This window comes from Poecilia latipinna, unplaced genomic scaffold (genome assembly GCF_001443285.1).
Source record: "Poecilia latipinna isolate Pla-1442-1.1 unplaced genomic scaffold, P_latipinna-1.0 Scaffold1076, whole genome shotgun sequence".
Taxonomy (NCBI): Eukaryota; Metazoa; Chordata; class Actinopteri; order Cyprinodontiformes; family Poeciliidae; genus Poecilia; species Poecilia latipinna.
In genome coordinates, this window is record NW_015113692.1 from 44,707 (window position 1) to 61,383 (window position 16,677).

At 36.9% G+C, this 16,677-nt stretch overlaps 1 protein-coding gene across 1 annotated transcript in view; it reads right to left on the minus strand.

Annotated features, from left to right (window-relative positions):
• Positions 1-16,606, minus strand: part of LOC106959402 (low-density lipoprotein receptor class A domain-containing protein 3) — a 59,148-nt gene extending 42,542 nt beyond the window's left edge. The window contains exon 1 of the mRNA XM_015051963.1: positions 16,448-16,606. Within this exon, the coding sequence (XP_014907449.1) occupies positions 16,448-16,499 (52 nt within the window). The 5' untranslated portion in view covers positions 16,500-16,606. The remainder of the gene's footprint in view (positions 1-16,447) is intronic.
• Between the last annotated feature and the right edge of the window lie 71 nt (positions 16,607-16,677).

Below are 16,677 nucleotides of genomic sequence, written 5' to 3' on the forward strand. Positions count from 1 at the left end.
GGGGGGGGGGGGAACTCTCACCCTAGGAATGAGAACTTCACAGAACCTTCCTGTACTTTTCCAAATGTTAGAAAAACAGAACACATAACTAAGCGGTACACTTCAACAGAACATGCATTGCCAGCTAATAACAATATTTTATCTGTGATTCATCAGCAAAAAAGTATAACTAAATAATAAAATAACAATGTAAGACTTATTTTGTTGTGTTCACGCCACTTTGCTGTTCCACATAGATAGCTCAAGTACACAAACATCATGGCGTACGTGACATTCTGTATCCCAACATCATCTGGTCAGTATAAATTACTTTAGACATTAGTGTAAATACCAGTTTGCTGCAGACTTGAGCATTTTAAATCTCACAGTCAATAACTGTGTCTTATGTTCCAGACTGCTCTACAGTAGTCAAGATTGAATCCAAAATTAATCAATCAAGCATAAATTCTTAATTTGAAAGACATTAAGATACACTTGTGTTATTTTGAAAAATCAGCCCTGGTGTGAGCCAAATTTGGCTCTTGATGATAGAGTGTGGAATTTGTTTCTTCTTTTATGTTTAGTTTTATTATAACAGAATAAGAACACCGAGTTCTACATCATGCTGCAGCATCACATTACATAAGTAGAGAATGAGAAAGGACGTGCAGTTTTAAGACAATTCATAGGCTTCTAACTGAGACAATACATCATTATCAGCTGAGTGTTAGCATTAATTATGTTGTTGCAAAAGGACCATTTGGAATGCAATACTTGTCTTTTATTTCACAGATACATATATAAGTTAGCTGTTGGATGGAGTCTGTTTACCGTATATGCTAAAACCTGACACAGATTACCGTGTCCGAGATTCTAAAGATCATAGATAATGTTGGAAGCAATAATTTCACAATCCAATTTCCTAATATCTTGAAGACCTTCTTGCAATCACTGAAGTCAAAGGGTCACAGCTGTTCTAGGGCACTTTAATTAGCTGTTATCAGACTAAATATTCAGTAAAATACAAATATTGTGTCTATTTTGTTGGCTGTTTTTTCAAAAACACAACTGTTTACTGTAAGCTAACGTTCAGTTTCTCTTGCTAGTATTTTGTCACACATGATTCCTGTCACTAGTAGCCAACAAAAATCATATTTAAATTATACTATCAAACAAATTGATAGAATAAATTAGTTCAGCCAAAGAAATTAAAGCTAGGCAGATGTAAATATACAATCTAATGTTCTTCTCATGATGATTACAATCCAGACTGTTTTTCCTAGTTACTACTTAAGCCTTCTTCCAAGCACTTCACTCCCTCTCTAACAATCGGAAGTTTAACTCGGATGCGGAAAGACCCGGACCTCTACGTTGTCATGGTAATGAGCAAAATGGGTTTTCACAACAGTTCCAAAAAGCTTCTAAAGACTCGCATGACAGGCAACCATTTACTTCTCACTCTTCAACATGTCAGATTTCCTACTGCTGCAATTACATGCAGACTCACATATAGAGCAGCAGTGCTTTGAAATCAAAGTACCAAAACGACTAACATTCTTCCACTTCAGCCACTGTGTCTCACGGCCTTTGCTCAACATTGATTTGCTTTCCCAACTTAGTGGCCAGATGGCTGAACAGGGATCAGCCCATGCTAGTAATGAGCACCTGTCATTTCCCTGCAGCAACCTGAGTAGGTTACATATTTTGAATTTTGCCATTTCCATCATCCTTTTCTAATGCAATACTTCAAAATGGGCGTGAAAGAATGTTGATGGAAATCACATTATTAAAATAAAATGAAACCCTGCAGGGATTTTTTTTTTTTTTTTTTTTGTGACTGGAGGAATTTGCATGGCCTTGTTCATTGCAGCTAACCACAAAGCACTTTGCTTTTCCAGTCACCATTAACTACAGCAATACAGCGATAAAAGCAGCTGACAAACATGCTCATCTTTGAATAGTTGAGTGGAGCTCCGCCTGGGCTCTCAGGTGAGGGGTAGTGCCCGTCGATTGTGACTTAATGATGGGAAAGCTTTTGAAACTGCTCCTTTTCCATACACCAACACAACATTTACTTCTTGATTTTTTTTTTTTTTAAGCACTTGAACTTTTTCTGGAAGTAGTAAAGACCCAAATGGAAGTACAAAAATGTGCATGTAGAGAATTTTGCATAATATGCCCGTTTTAACTGAAACAACGGTGGGCACATTAAGTGGTACTGTTCTGAGTGCTTTGTAAATGAAGAAAGCATTAACTTGACTTGTAACTTGACAGACAAAATCCATTTTTGTAAACAGTGCATAGAATTAATTAAACCTACAAATTAGTTCATTTTAAAAAGAGAGATAAACTAGGCAAAAGCTTCACTCTGCACCTTTTTAATCAATTTAGGGATACAATAAACTTTTACTGGATTTTACTGTCGGTGTCAGAATGATTGGTATGAGGTGCTGACCAAGTTGAGGTGCAAACAGCACCACCATTCATTTGTCGTTATGTGTAGAAATTCAGAAAGGAATCTGTGACTGCAAAGGTCAGTCAGGGAAGAATCCATCACAATCTACCATGCAGGGTTTTTTTTTTCAGGACAGATGAGCTCCTGACTTACGGCTGCCACGGTGTGGATGAGAATCACATGAAGGTTAATCATGGCGTTCACCAGCTTTATTGGTTTCTCTGTGAGATTTCTTTTAAACTTTAGCTTCACAGACAGTGCAAACAGGTTGAAGTAATTCTTAAATCTCTGAGCAAATTGAAGCAGTTATAGTATTTTTTTTGGAGGAGCTTTAAAAGAGTTTAAAAGACTCCACATTTGATATTTGGAAAATTCTTAAAACTCTGCAGGACTCAAAACATCTGGAGTTATTTAACAACTATCATTATTTAACAGTGTTCATGCATGCTGCTCGGTCCTTTAGCCTCTTCCTAATCAACCAGCATTATTATTATTTACATAAACCACAGTCAAGGTAATGATAACAGCTTATAAATAAATGTTCAGGAATATTTATTAGGATTTTATTGTCTTGTAGTACACAGTCTCCAAAATGGAGGTGGCTTTGGCAAACCTCCTTAAAAGTCCCAACCTTTTTGAAGTTGCTGTTTTATTAGGGCATTTGTAGGCCTAAATTATACAAATGGAGGGAGAAACTACTGAGAACTTTTAAAGTCAGGCATTATACAAAATCATAAATCTTTTTTTTTAAGCTATAGATCGTATTATAGTGTCATTACTTCATCAAAAACATATGTGTGGAGTGTTGCTTTGACTCATTCATGCATGTTTGAGGAATCCTTAAATCTCCAGTGGCTGCCATTCCCTTAGCACCTCCTTTGGCAACATGCTACCTATGTACCCAAACCTCCGCCTTGCAGTCCTCAACCGAGCTGCTAACCAACTCAGTTGAGAACTGCAGCCCAGACCTCCCCCACACAGCTCCATCAGACTAGCGGCAGCAGCTAAATTACATCAAAGCAATATAAAAACACACTGCTAGGATATTGGGTAGTGTGCTTTAAAATTTCCGAACTGAACTGTCTACATCAGATGAAGAAAATCAAAGAGTAAGATCCAGCAAAAACCTGACAACACATGAGAGATGCATCATCCTTCATCCGGTTATGACCAGTGTTCAGATAAGATCTACGTCCAGCTGTGCTTGCTTTGATGTTTTAGGACTACTTTAAATTACAAGGCAACAACCTGTTTCATATCAGGCTGCTACTGAAAGTGTCAGCAGATCCACTCAAGACTGATCCCCAGTGCTTGATTTCATCAGCTGAGAAGCACTGTTAGTCAAAGGAAAATCATTTTCTTTAAAAACATTTTTTTTGTGCAAAATAGCCATATAACATAACTTTTAGATATTTTAAGATGCAAAACACATATTTATAAAAACACCAACCTGTTTAATACTACACAATAACAGAATTAGCAAACAGAAATGTGGTTAAACTCATTCATGTTCTTAAGCTCTTTGTAATGAGCTAGGAATATACAAAATTGTCTTCACTTGTAAAACTTTGAATTTAGAAAAATAAAACAAAATTTTAACATTCACTAAAACAGATTTCATTAGGCCTAAAATATGCTTGCATGTTATATTGTATGTATACAGCTAGTGTCAACTTGAATCCAATAGAAGATCAATGGAGTGAGCTAAACATTAGTATGATGGTAAGGAGGATTCTAAACCATAATTTCAGAGTGCTTTCAAAGAGTTTGACCTCTGTAGATTGGTCTATTATGTTTTGGGAGAAGTCCGTCATCAAAAGAATAGAAACCTCTGTTTTGAATGAAAACAACTGTAAATCTTGATCTCTCAGGGGAATGAATCATTTTGATCTTAAGTGTAAATTCAGAACTTGGTTGGCAGTTTTCTATAAAATGAATCAGACTGAGCTAGGAATCATTGCATACATTCTTTCAGATTAGCTGTTAATGGAGTAAGCTGGGCCTGACCTTCTGTTCAACTTCCCATTCGCAATAAATGTGTCTTCCAACCTTATTTTCTGCTCTATTTGATTCTAAAAATCAGAGGGTGATATTTATTGGTTACTCTTCATTCACAAAAACCAAACACAAATACCTCGTGTTTGGTATTCAACGAAGAATCGAAAACAATTTGCTATGTGGCCTAGTCCTGGGGTTTGTTGCCAAGTCATGCTTAACAGTGAAGCAGCATTAAGACAATTAACAGAGGTTTGCATTTGATTTTGGCTGGCTGAGCTGCTTCTGCAAACAGCACGAAGAATCAGGAGGTTATTTCCTGTGAAGAGGAGCACTTCGCCTCCCATGGTACGGGCCCAAGAGATGATACACACTTATACACATATCACACATCCATCCCGCATACCCTATGCATGCACAAACAAACTATACATACCCTGTGAGTTCAAAGGAATCATGGCTGTCAGAAAAGAAAGACAACCGTGGGGAATCAAATAGAGTACGCAGTCAAAAGGAGCTCATAGCTCAGGGGGTTAAGGCTTGTTTGTGCGGCTGCAGAGGTGGAGCAACACCTTTTCCATGCATTAACTTTCAGTTCTCTTTCCGTCTTTTTCTAACAGAGAAATAATCTCTTACCATCTTGACCCTTTTATCCTCAATTTAACACAGAGCAGCTCCGGATTCAGCTCCATTTCATGGACTGGTTTTCAGGTAAGTAGGTTTGGAGAGTAAGATTAATTGTGACAAATTGGCAATTATTAAGTCAGAAGAAGTGAGATTGATCTTATTTTCAATCTATGCACTCTGCAGGAGAAAAAGAGGCTGAGGTCCATGATAGCTTTTATGCCCACAGACTGAAATTTCGCCTGAAAGGCTGCTAAATTAAACATGTGTCTGTGTGAATGAGCACACAGTGATAGGTGAAAATAATTCAATTGGCACTGTCAACTTAATGTCAATCAGGTGCAGAAGCAGGTGCAGATCCCACGTCTCTTGTGCTTTTTGCAAACAGACAGGATCTCACAGCAAGCAAGATTTAGCTGTCGTCTCCGCTCACTCAATCACGCCTGACCAAGCACACATACTCCCAGAGGTACAGCCGGTGTAAAGTGTCTGCACGCAGAAAGTTTTTTTGTGATGGAAATTATTTCACAACTTTTTTTGTTTTTTATGTGACCTGTGACAAACAAAAAAAAAATTTTTTGAAGGGGGGAACAAAGGTAACAAAAAATGTATTAAAATGGCTGCCTTGGAGAGTGAATTGTCTTACATCACTAAATCCTTTTGGATAGAAGTCTCATAAGCATTGTGCTTCTTGACCTGCTTGGTTTTGTTATTATTTGGAATAATGTTCCAAATTGTATTGCATGACTGTGGGTCTTACAAATGCTTTATCTGGTTTGTGGAGCTAATTAGCATCCTAGCCACCACTAACCACAACTTGCACCAGGGCTCACTGATAACCTTCAGTTTTTCTTTTTTTTTTCTCTTCATGCCTCATAGATTAATTACATTCAAAGAAAGGACAGTTCAAAAAAACCTTGTTGTTTTTTTTTTTTTTTGCAAACTTGTCATCTTCCATGAGTGTTTGAACTTCAGACACCATCTTGCTGTCTTTACTCCTACGCCTCGTTTCCACTGAGCGGTACGACAGAGGTCGATGTGGCCATACGCCTCTGTGGAAACGAGGAATGTGTCATCAGGTAAGCTGCTGCAACTGAGGGGAAGGGCTAGTGTCTGTGTCTGTCACACTCCTGTGAGAAATCCGGAAGATAACGGTTCACACAAATTCTGGTGCAAAGGAGAACTTGGAAAAAAAAGTATTCACTTATTATCAGTTATACTGAAAAAATTATTTGACATTTTGACTGTAGAACTGACTCCTACTTTGTATGCGATTGGTATTTAATTCTAATCACATCCACAACACCAATAATGTATATCTATAAAACGGTGTGCATTTCTATGCAACCACATTATTTTTCCTGTATTTTTCATTTCCTCCCCTAAATTATTTTGAGCTTATTATTTTTAATTGAATTGTGCACAGGTTGCATTTCACATTAAAGCTGAAAAAAGTCTAAATAAATTATCTTGGATGTTGTTTTTATCTGTTTATTTTTTGTTTTTTTTACCCCCAATCACAAAAAATTAGTTACCAATATGGGGTATAGAATTTTTATACCAAATGTAATTTACTGACAGATAAATCTATATTTTACTACAAATGTGAGAACCAAATCCATATGAACATGGCTGTGAGATAATGATGCCACATCACAATCTCATTTAAACCCTGAAAAGAAATCCTACGATTAATATCCATGAGACACACGGATATGCTATGTTCATGTGGGAAAGGGAATTTCAGTGCAGTCTGTAAATTTCACACTCTGCAGCTCCTCAATTATGATTGTGAGGCTCCATTCACCAAAGGGCTTGTTTCATGTGCCAGTAGTGCTTGATTGTTAGTCTTTGGGTTAGAATCTGTCCCAGACCTATGAACAATCAGAATTAGTGGTTGTGCATTAAAGCAGAAAAAGAGTGCTGCAGTAATGATACGGATTATTCTAATCCTTCCGATGAATGCATCCACACAGGTAGCGTTCACTGATAGACTGGTTTTAGAAACTTGCATCTCATTATGCTAACCTAAGCGAAAGAATGAATTTGGACCAATCAATATGGTGATTAAAGTGCCTTAGGTATATCAGGAGCACAAAACAACCATGCATGAGGCTAAAAGTTTATTCACACAAAGATTTAGTTCTGCATAATTACCTCCACGGGGATTGTAGTTGATGTGTGTAATCTTCCAATATATGGATACAATAAAGACTGCAAAAGTATACTAAAGCAGAAAAGCAAACATGATATTAATGCAGCGTGTTGACTTTTTCCTATACTTCTTTTTGAGGCTTAAGAGGAAAATCCACTGACTGACAAAGTCACTAGTTTTAGATTTTATAGGGACATTTTTTTAAGTTATGGTATAAAGGCTGTATAAATCCATTTTAATTTCGTAATTAGAGATGCACTAATTAATCAGCCAGGGATCTGACATTATTTCCTTAATCGGCTACAATACAAGTACTACTTAAAAATGGACAACTCTGACTGTTTTTCATCTAAATCCACATAAACTCATCAATAAAAAAATGGTTTCACAGTATTTACATAAATATTCCAAATACATTTTTATAAAATCATCTAAATTTATTTAAGCTGGAGATAGGCACCAGCACCGACCCCAATGGGACAAGTGTGTAAGAAAATGGATGGCTGGATGGGTGGAGTTAAATTCATTTATATACAGCATAAAACCAACAATTATTCATATTGCTGCAATATCATAGCATCTATAGCACGTATTTGGTTATTATTTTAATTCTACACTGCTCAAAAAAAAAAATAAAGGGAACACTCAAATAACACATCCTAGATCTGAATGAATGAAATATTCTCATTGAATACTTTGTTCTGTACAAAGTTGAATGTGCTGACAACAAAATCACACAAAAATCATCAGTGGAAATCAAATTTATTAACCAATGGAGGTCTGGATTTGGAGCCACACACGAAATTAAAGTGAAATGTTCCCTTTATTTTTTTGAGCAGTATATAATATTAGACAGATATGGGCTCAGACTTGACCATAAACAACATTGCATATGTCCAGGCTGGTGGTGGAGTGATGGTGTAGAGGATCATTTTTGGCATGCTATTGGTCCCTCAGTATCAAATAAGCATCAAATACAACAACCTGCCTAAGTTTGTTGATGACCATGTCCATATCCCTTCATGCCTCCTACCACTCTTCTGATAGCTACGTCCAAAAGGAAACAGCACCATGGCAAAAAAGCTCCAGTCATTTTCAACTGGTTTACTGTTCTCTGTCTTAACTGGTCTTCAGTCCCACAGAGTTCCTTTGGGATGTGGTGAAATACAAGATCTGCATCATAGATAGTGGAGATGACAAATTTGTAACAACTGTGTGATGGACATGTGGCAGTACGGACCAAAACCCCTGAAGAATATTTCAAATGTGTTGATCAGTCTATGGCATGAAAATATGAGTCAACCTTTAAGGCAAACGGATATCCAATCCAGCACTAGTTAGGCGTACCCAGTAAAGTGACCATTACATTTCTGATGTAAGTCAGAGTAATCTTGCAATACTTTAATTTTCTACTTGATTCAAAATTACTACATGTATCAGAAAAACTGTAACACATTTTTCCTAGTTTATATGTCATAGTCAATTGGAGGGAAAAGTGAGATTGGAAAAAAATCTACTAAGATAAGAAATCAGAGTTCAGTCGTAGCTTGCATCTTTAATGATAGCAATCTCAAAATCATAAGGGGAAAAGGTTAAAGTCAAGAAAAAAAAAATTCAGAGATGTATACCACACATAGTTTCCCTCTAGTCTACAAACAAACAAAGGATCAGCTGCCCTGATGTTATCTCTAATCCTCTATGGGTTTTTGTTGACCTTTAAGGTAGGTTTTTGTTTGGTTTGACAGAGGAATGCTGAAATTTCTGACTAAAATAGCCAGCCAGTGTCCACACTGGCTGACATGCTGGCTGTGAGACACAGGACAGCAAATGACTGCTAATCACGAGGGACAGAAGGGGAGCCAGCTGTCACCATTCCAGCCTCCATTCCCTTTCTGACAGCAGGCAAAGCAACACAGGGGAGTCATACAGCAGATCCCTTTCGTTCCCGATGGGTCACCTTAGATGAATATATAAAGTTAGGAAGGTCATCCAGCGGAGTGAAGCTGAAGCTGTTCAGGCCTTGCTGAAAGAGTTGGCAGCCTTCTTTTTTTTTTATCAAATAAATAAGAAAAAAATCACAACATCAAGGTTAATGTAATTTGCAGTTTCAAACAAAAGTGCAATATGGCAGTGAAATACTGCAGCTGTACTTCTGTTGTAGATTCTGCTACTGATTTATGCTCCAGTTTTTTTTTAAATATCACTTTAGGGAGAAAGGTTGTTCTTTTAATGCATTAAGCTCTAAGACATCCTCTATACCCAACTAGGTATTTGTTTTCTTTTCTTGTTCAAATTAATATATCTAGCTGTTGTTGCTATGGTCAAAAAAGTAAAAAACAATAAATAAAAAAATAACAGAATGCATGGCATAATATAATAATTACATATATTAAAAAAAGTTGTCATTGTCTTGCCTTCGAAATTAATCTGGAAGCGAAGCAGGCTTGGGGAAAATTTAATCAACAATTCCTGTGTAAAGAGCTCAGAGAGCCAGCTCACAAACATTTTTTTTTTCTAACAAATGCAACAGTATGACGTCTCTGGTGACGACTGCTTTCTTCACAGACATGAGCAGAATGTGTTTCATGATGCTAGAAGGCTTGTAGTATACTTTTTTTTTTGCATTCAAGAAAGGGATAAAGCTCTAATTGCATGCATCAAAAATTATAATAAATTTAAACTTAGTCTGTATCAGGTGGTCTCACTATAGAGCTGCACACAAGTTTTTACAAGAAAAAAAACTCGTGTGAGCGGTGTGACAGGACACACTGTGCAAGAATGAGCAGACGCATCGCTGACTGGACACTGCACTTTGCCAGTGAACTATGAGGAATGTCACAAAGTTATGTGTGCACAAAAAGTACACTTTGGTTCACGTCTTCAAATGCAACATTTGGAAGGCTGCTGCACCCATTTGTATATCGCAGCTTTAGTAATTAAGAAAATAAGGATAGAAATGACTTATGGACACTGAAATTCCCCTAAATAACGCTGTGTAACAAGTAGGGGTTTTTCGAGACCTTGTGGCACAATATCACAAGTAGTGATATTAAAATGTTTTACTACATCTCATCCACATGATGTTTGTCTCAAGCAGCATTATCTAACTGGTGTGTTAGTATACATTTTGGTAAAATTATGGATACAAAGGTAAGTGCGTCAAGCTTTACACTCTGTTGTATCCGTATTTCAGACTCTTAATTTGAAGAAAGAAAGAAAGTAGTAGTTAGGTTGTCTTATTCTGTTGTTGCAGCTGACAAGTAAAACCTGCTGACTGGACTCACTGACAACAGCCTTGAAGGAGCTGCTGCCATTTTCATAAATGTAATAAAGTGGTGATGAAGTTGGTGTAAAATACATAGCCTACAGTTGTAAAGGAAATGTATTTTCATTGTTTTTAAATGAATATAGAACGCATTCAATCGTCCTGCATTCAAATGGTGGAACTAATTAAATTGGAACTGGATGATTCCATAACTGACAGATTTTTTTTTCAAAGTTTTGTTAAGCATAAGACCTGCCTTACTTTGAGACTGCATGTATGAAAAGTGCAATTTAAAGGTCAAACCTTGAATGAATTATTCTTTCTGCACTAACTCGTTCTTTAAAACAAATTTAGTGATTTGTTAATCTTTTGCTAACTTGTGAAAACAAAAAATAGGTCATCTAGTTTGATGAATTATGTTGTCCAAATATTGTCTTATTCACAACAACCTGATACTTTGTATCACTGCTTCTCATGGGTTAACTGTATTACTATGCCTCTACCTGACAATACTGAAAAATAAATAATGCCTAACCCTGTGACAGCTTGTACATTAAAAACATATTCCTTGCAGTCAAGGAATATGGTTGACTGCAACAAAAGTTACCACATCTTGTCAGCATGGAGTACGCTCCTGGGTTGTTATAATTTTTTTTTTATTTATATGATAACAACAACAAAAGAAAATCAACAATTGTGCATGCAAGTATGTAAACTGATATTGCATATTCTTTGGTCAACAAAACGTTAAAAAGTTTTAGGATGAACGTGCTTTAGACAAGTCAGTGGAAGTGTGACGAAGGCTCAAAAGACATAACACACCAGTACCAGACAATAAACAGCAGAATAACGAAACAATAAAGAACTGAGAAAACCTATCCATTACCTTATAGTATATTAAAAAAAGATCAGTTCAAAAACAATCAATACTGAGCTATACTCAAAACCTTTCCCCACTTCATTTCACCCCCTTGTTTCTGCTGTCTACTTCGATCCATTTACACTGGAGTTCATAAAATATTTCACACCATGATTTATTGATCAGACAAGCACAGAGACTGGTCAGTACACATACGATATAATCTTATACAGCCAACTCTATAAAGTCCAACAGCACGCCAACACTCTATTGGTGAAACCCATTAAACAAATAGAGGGGTATTGTTAGACTTTGAAATGATGAGGTAAGAATCACATTAATAGCTGTCAAAGCTGCTCTGTCACTGGGCTCTGAAACGTGACTCCAGTCATGAGGTTTTGTTTAACGACTATGGGAACCAGAACCACGTTCAATCTCAGGCCATCTCAGAGCCATTTAACCATAGCTGGAAACCCCCCCCCCCAAAAAAAAACCACGACGGACACTGTGAAAACATGCCTTCACCTCTCCTTTCTGCTCCAACGACATGCAAACATAAGCACAAACACACAACACTGATTGTGTCAGGTGGCTTGTTTCAGCAAAGCAACTGTGCAGAAATACAAAGAACAATGAGCAGAGCGAGAATGTAATTATTTTATCCAGTCCACTGAATGACCCCAATACCCCATGCCGGGGACAATATGAAAGTATTCAAATCACCTGGCTTATGTGTGCAAAGTTTCTAAAATGTAGGACACGTTCATACACGGCAATGCCGTAAACTAAGCACACACTCCATATGCTGCGTAACTACAAAATTTAAAAGTCATTGTCAAGATGGGGAAATAAATACAGTCAAAATAATGTTCTGTTTGCCATCTGTGCAAATGTCACAATGGTGTTTAACATCCTAATGAATGCCGCCTATTATTTACAGCCGTCACTTTCTTTTAATTTATGACCCAAATGTTCAACTAGCACACACTGGGTGGCAAAAATGTATTCGACGCAGACCTGGTGTTATTGGTGCATGACTATAATGAAAAGCGCCACAAGATAATACTGTTGGCTGTTAACAGCTGTGCAGATTTCTAACTTCCAAATTGACCTGAATGACAGAGCAACACATGCGATCAAACACAATATGTGGCTTATGTCCGTACCTTACCATTGATTTACTACCACAAATACTGTTCAACATTACTAAAGCACGCAGCATTGAAGGACAATGCTACCATAATCCCATTAAGAAGAAAATTCTCATTTTAGTGAATCCTTATGGAAAAAGCTGGTGCCAACACTGAAAATACAAGACCAGGTTTTGACACAAAAAGCAATCAAGAGTGTATTTAACCCAACGGGACATGAAGGAGACGTTTTAAAGAAAAAAAATGTGTTTCAAATGACTGAAGTTTAACATAGGAACTGTAATGATCACATTTTATTATTGTAAATTTTGATTTGAAAATTAAAAATGTATTAAGTGGTCAGTGTGTTATTAACAGAACAAGGACACTGCTCCAGAGCTATAAGGCAGTAACATCAATATGACCTCCATCAGAACCTATTAGCTTAACTGTCAGTTAAGGTTCATATGCAGCTCATTTGGCAAAGGACATGAGGACCCAGTGGGTCAGGATAGAGAGGCTAAAACGGCCTCCGTCTTTTTGTTTATTTATTCCTAATCTGGCATGTGCACTTGATGGGTGCATTAATATGGAGTTACATCAATACTAAACTAAGTTAAATCATTAACATTTTTATTACATTTTCCCAATCTGTCAAAATTTGATCTTAAGCATGAGCCGTTAAACTTTTCATGCAGCAATCTCCATTTTCCAGACTATAAATAGCTTTTTCTCATGCTGATGCACGAGTCACTAACTGAGTTTCCATTGACAGTGTAATTTCTCAATTTGGCATTCTGAAAAGAAATTTGCTTATTGAAAACACTCCAATTCAGAAAAAAAAACAAACAAACAAAAAAAAAACTGTAGTTTTTTGCTAAAAAGTGAGGTGGTTTCTTTGGCTTTATCAGAATTGGTTTATTTAGTAAAACTGCAATGAAATCGCTATTCTAGCATCACATGAGTCACATAACGAACAACCAGATGTTTCCAACGGCGCAAACCACAAAGAAGAAGATAAGTTGGAGGACTGCAGTGTGGCGTGTTTATTAATGACTCTTCATGTGAACAAACTTATTCACATGTGATTTTAATTGCATTTGGCAAATGGAATTGAATGGTTCAAAACTGCAAGAATACATGTTGAGGTTAGTGAACAGTACAGTTAGTATGTCTCCACACCCTATTTGCCAAGGAGATGAATATAAATGACTTTGTATGTAGACTTTTTTGGTGAAACGCTTCATCCTGCATGCATCTCCCCTTCACTGCGCACTTCACCAACAGAGCCGAGTCATTTCTGACCAACCTAATTTAGAGCCAAAGTTGAAAGATTCCACGTTTGTTGAAAAGCAACCGGAAACATCACTGGACAATATAATTAACATGGAACCCCTCATGTCTGACACTTTCTAAATGCATGCGACTTACAGTCCAGTGTCACTTCTACACGTTTTGTTCCTCCTCGGTTCCTTTTTTTTTTTTTTTTTTTAAGATCTGGAGATTTTTATTTATTTATTTATTGAGGTTTGCTTTAAGTAGAACAGATTGTGACATTATGCAAATGAGGAGTTCAGCCTGACATCCAATAACTGAGGTGCAACCAAGTGTTTCAAAAATGCAGTTCGAAGCTTTTTAGTAATGAATGAAAGGCATGGAAACAATTCAGCATCACGAGTGCCCATTATTCTCCTTCAACCGCTCTCGCACTGCAATAAAGCAAGCGCTGGGCTTAATCCTTTCAAAAGGAAATATATACAAACATTCGAATTGTTTCCTTGTGTTTTTTTTTAAACAACACAACAAAAATAGTTTTGAATGGAACTACTGTGCCTTTTATTTTTCCACATTAACCATAATTCCAAGATAAAATGCACTTTTGAGGCTGCAGCCACCTGCTCTATCACCTGAATCGCTGCTGTAAATTGTAAGGTGAAATCTAAACCATACTTCTAAAAGGTTCCTCTTTTTGTGATATGGAAGCTATACATGCAATCTAATTTGTGGTGAGATAAGACAAAGATTGTGCTTTTCGACAATAAACATTTCAAGATGACTCGGTGTTAAAGAATGCATATAATGTGGGTTAGCCCCTCATGCCTGCTGTTAAGTAAAGGGGGAATTTCTGATGTGTGGGCCTGTTTCTTCTTCAAAGCCCTGTGAACTTTATTTGACTGCAGGACATCACAAACTTATAAAAATTCAAGAACATTTTAACTGTTAAAAACAATAGACTACAACAATGAGTTTATATTGAATCTTTCTGAAGGCACATGGCAACAAAAGCTCACCAGATACAAAATCAGCCTTCTTCCAGGACCAAGATCTAAAAACCAATGTGAAACCTCTACGGTGAGTTGAAGAGAGGAAAGAATTAGATACGAACCAGAACTCCAAATATTCCTCTGGCTTTGTGAAATGTAGTAGAATAAGACCAAAGTCCTGTCCTGATTGTAAAAGGCAGCTGTACTGTTCCATCAACAGCAGGACTGTGTCCATTTTGTTAAAAACTGTTATTTCCTAGAGTGGAAAATATGTCCTGCCCTGTATATCCTAAATGTATAAACTCTTTGCATCCATTCATATAAACAGATGACCGAGTGATGTGGTTCTCACACTGTGGGAGATCTTGAGCTGTCTTTAGTGGCACCCAGAAACAATTTGGGCTGAATTGTTTGCAGCACTAATACAAACAAACCGTGGAGTAGAACTAATAGATTGTGACATGTAAAAAGACCAATTGCGCAAGCACATTGATCTTCACTTTGTTGGAAACTTCATAAAAGAGAAGTGCATAGAGAATGTTTCTAGAACTTCAAGTGTACCTGGACAACAGTGAACCAGTAACAAGTGTTTGTGCCTTATGCTGTGTTTCATTTACATCTGCACTCAGAACTTGGATGTAGAAGTGGCTTCATTCCAACTTCCAGGCATAAGGATGAAAACCAGCTATTTTTACTAATTGCTACATGAACAACTTCAGTCATCAGGCTAACCACTATAATCAATGAAAAATAGTAATGTATTTCTCTGCTATAGCACCACGTTCTTTAAAGGGGGTTTTTAGCACTGCCTAAGTACTGGCATTTGTTTAATTTCTCTTATTGAATAAGAATTTGTCCTGTGAGAAAAACGGTGAACTCAAAATGATGATATTCTGCTGAATCTCAGAAACTCTTAGTAAGGGTGATATTGTTACTCTTGCTGTTTGAACTATTTCTATGCATCCGGTTCGGTGTGATAATCAATAAATGCTGTGTTTAAGTTTTAACATTTTCAATTGACACATTCTGTGTTTTAGAAGCAGTTTCACTACTAAAAGTAATAATGTCTTCGATAAACAGCAGTTTTGATAATGGTTACGTTTTAGTTTCAGGTTAGTATTGGTTTTGCGGTAAATATATTGTGGCTTTACACCACAAAAAAAAAAAAAAAAAAAAAAAAAAAAAAAAAAAATATGAAAAAAAAAAAAACGGCTGGGAATTAAAAAAGGCTTTTTGCACTTGAAATTCCAACTTTACAAAACGTCTAACTTTAAAATATAGAATTCAAAGTGAAAATGAGAAGCAAAACTAAAGACATCAAATTAATTCATTTTAAAATGCCTGTGGTTATTATGGTGACACTGCCATGAATTTGTACTTGCTACAAGACCTATAGCCTATGTAGTCTCGTCAACAACAAGCTAATGTTTGTAAACAGAGCAAAAGGAAATTGGAGACTAACACATATAACTATGATGCAGGCAAGCTGTGGAAACTCTCAATATGTTGCCAGACATAATAAGACGTCACTTCACTTGTTTTACCATCTTTTTTGATGGGTTTCAGTTTGAAGAAACGCTATCTTTTAAGTTGAAGCCAACTTGTCAGAAGACAAAAGCAGCAGCTCCCTGGAGCAGATTTGTCCTCTTCCCACCCGCACTGATGCGTGTCTGCGCCGTGACAACGACCTCGGCTCCTCTGAGCGCTTAAACAAAACTTACCAGCAGTTCTCGAGCCTGACCCCGAACCCAGCAGAAGGTACCAGATCCACATCGTATGGTCGCTCTTTTCTCACCCGTCGTTGGCCTGGTTTTGTTGTCCTGCCCCGCGACGGGGCCAGACTCCGGGGACAAAAAAAAAAAAAAAAAAAAAAAAAAAAAAAAAAAAAAAAAAAAAAAAAAAAAAAACCTTCCCCGGTGCAAAACCCCCTAAAAGGTTGGTTTTTTGTCGC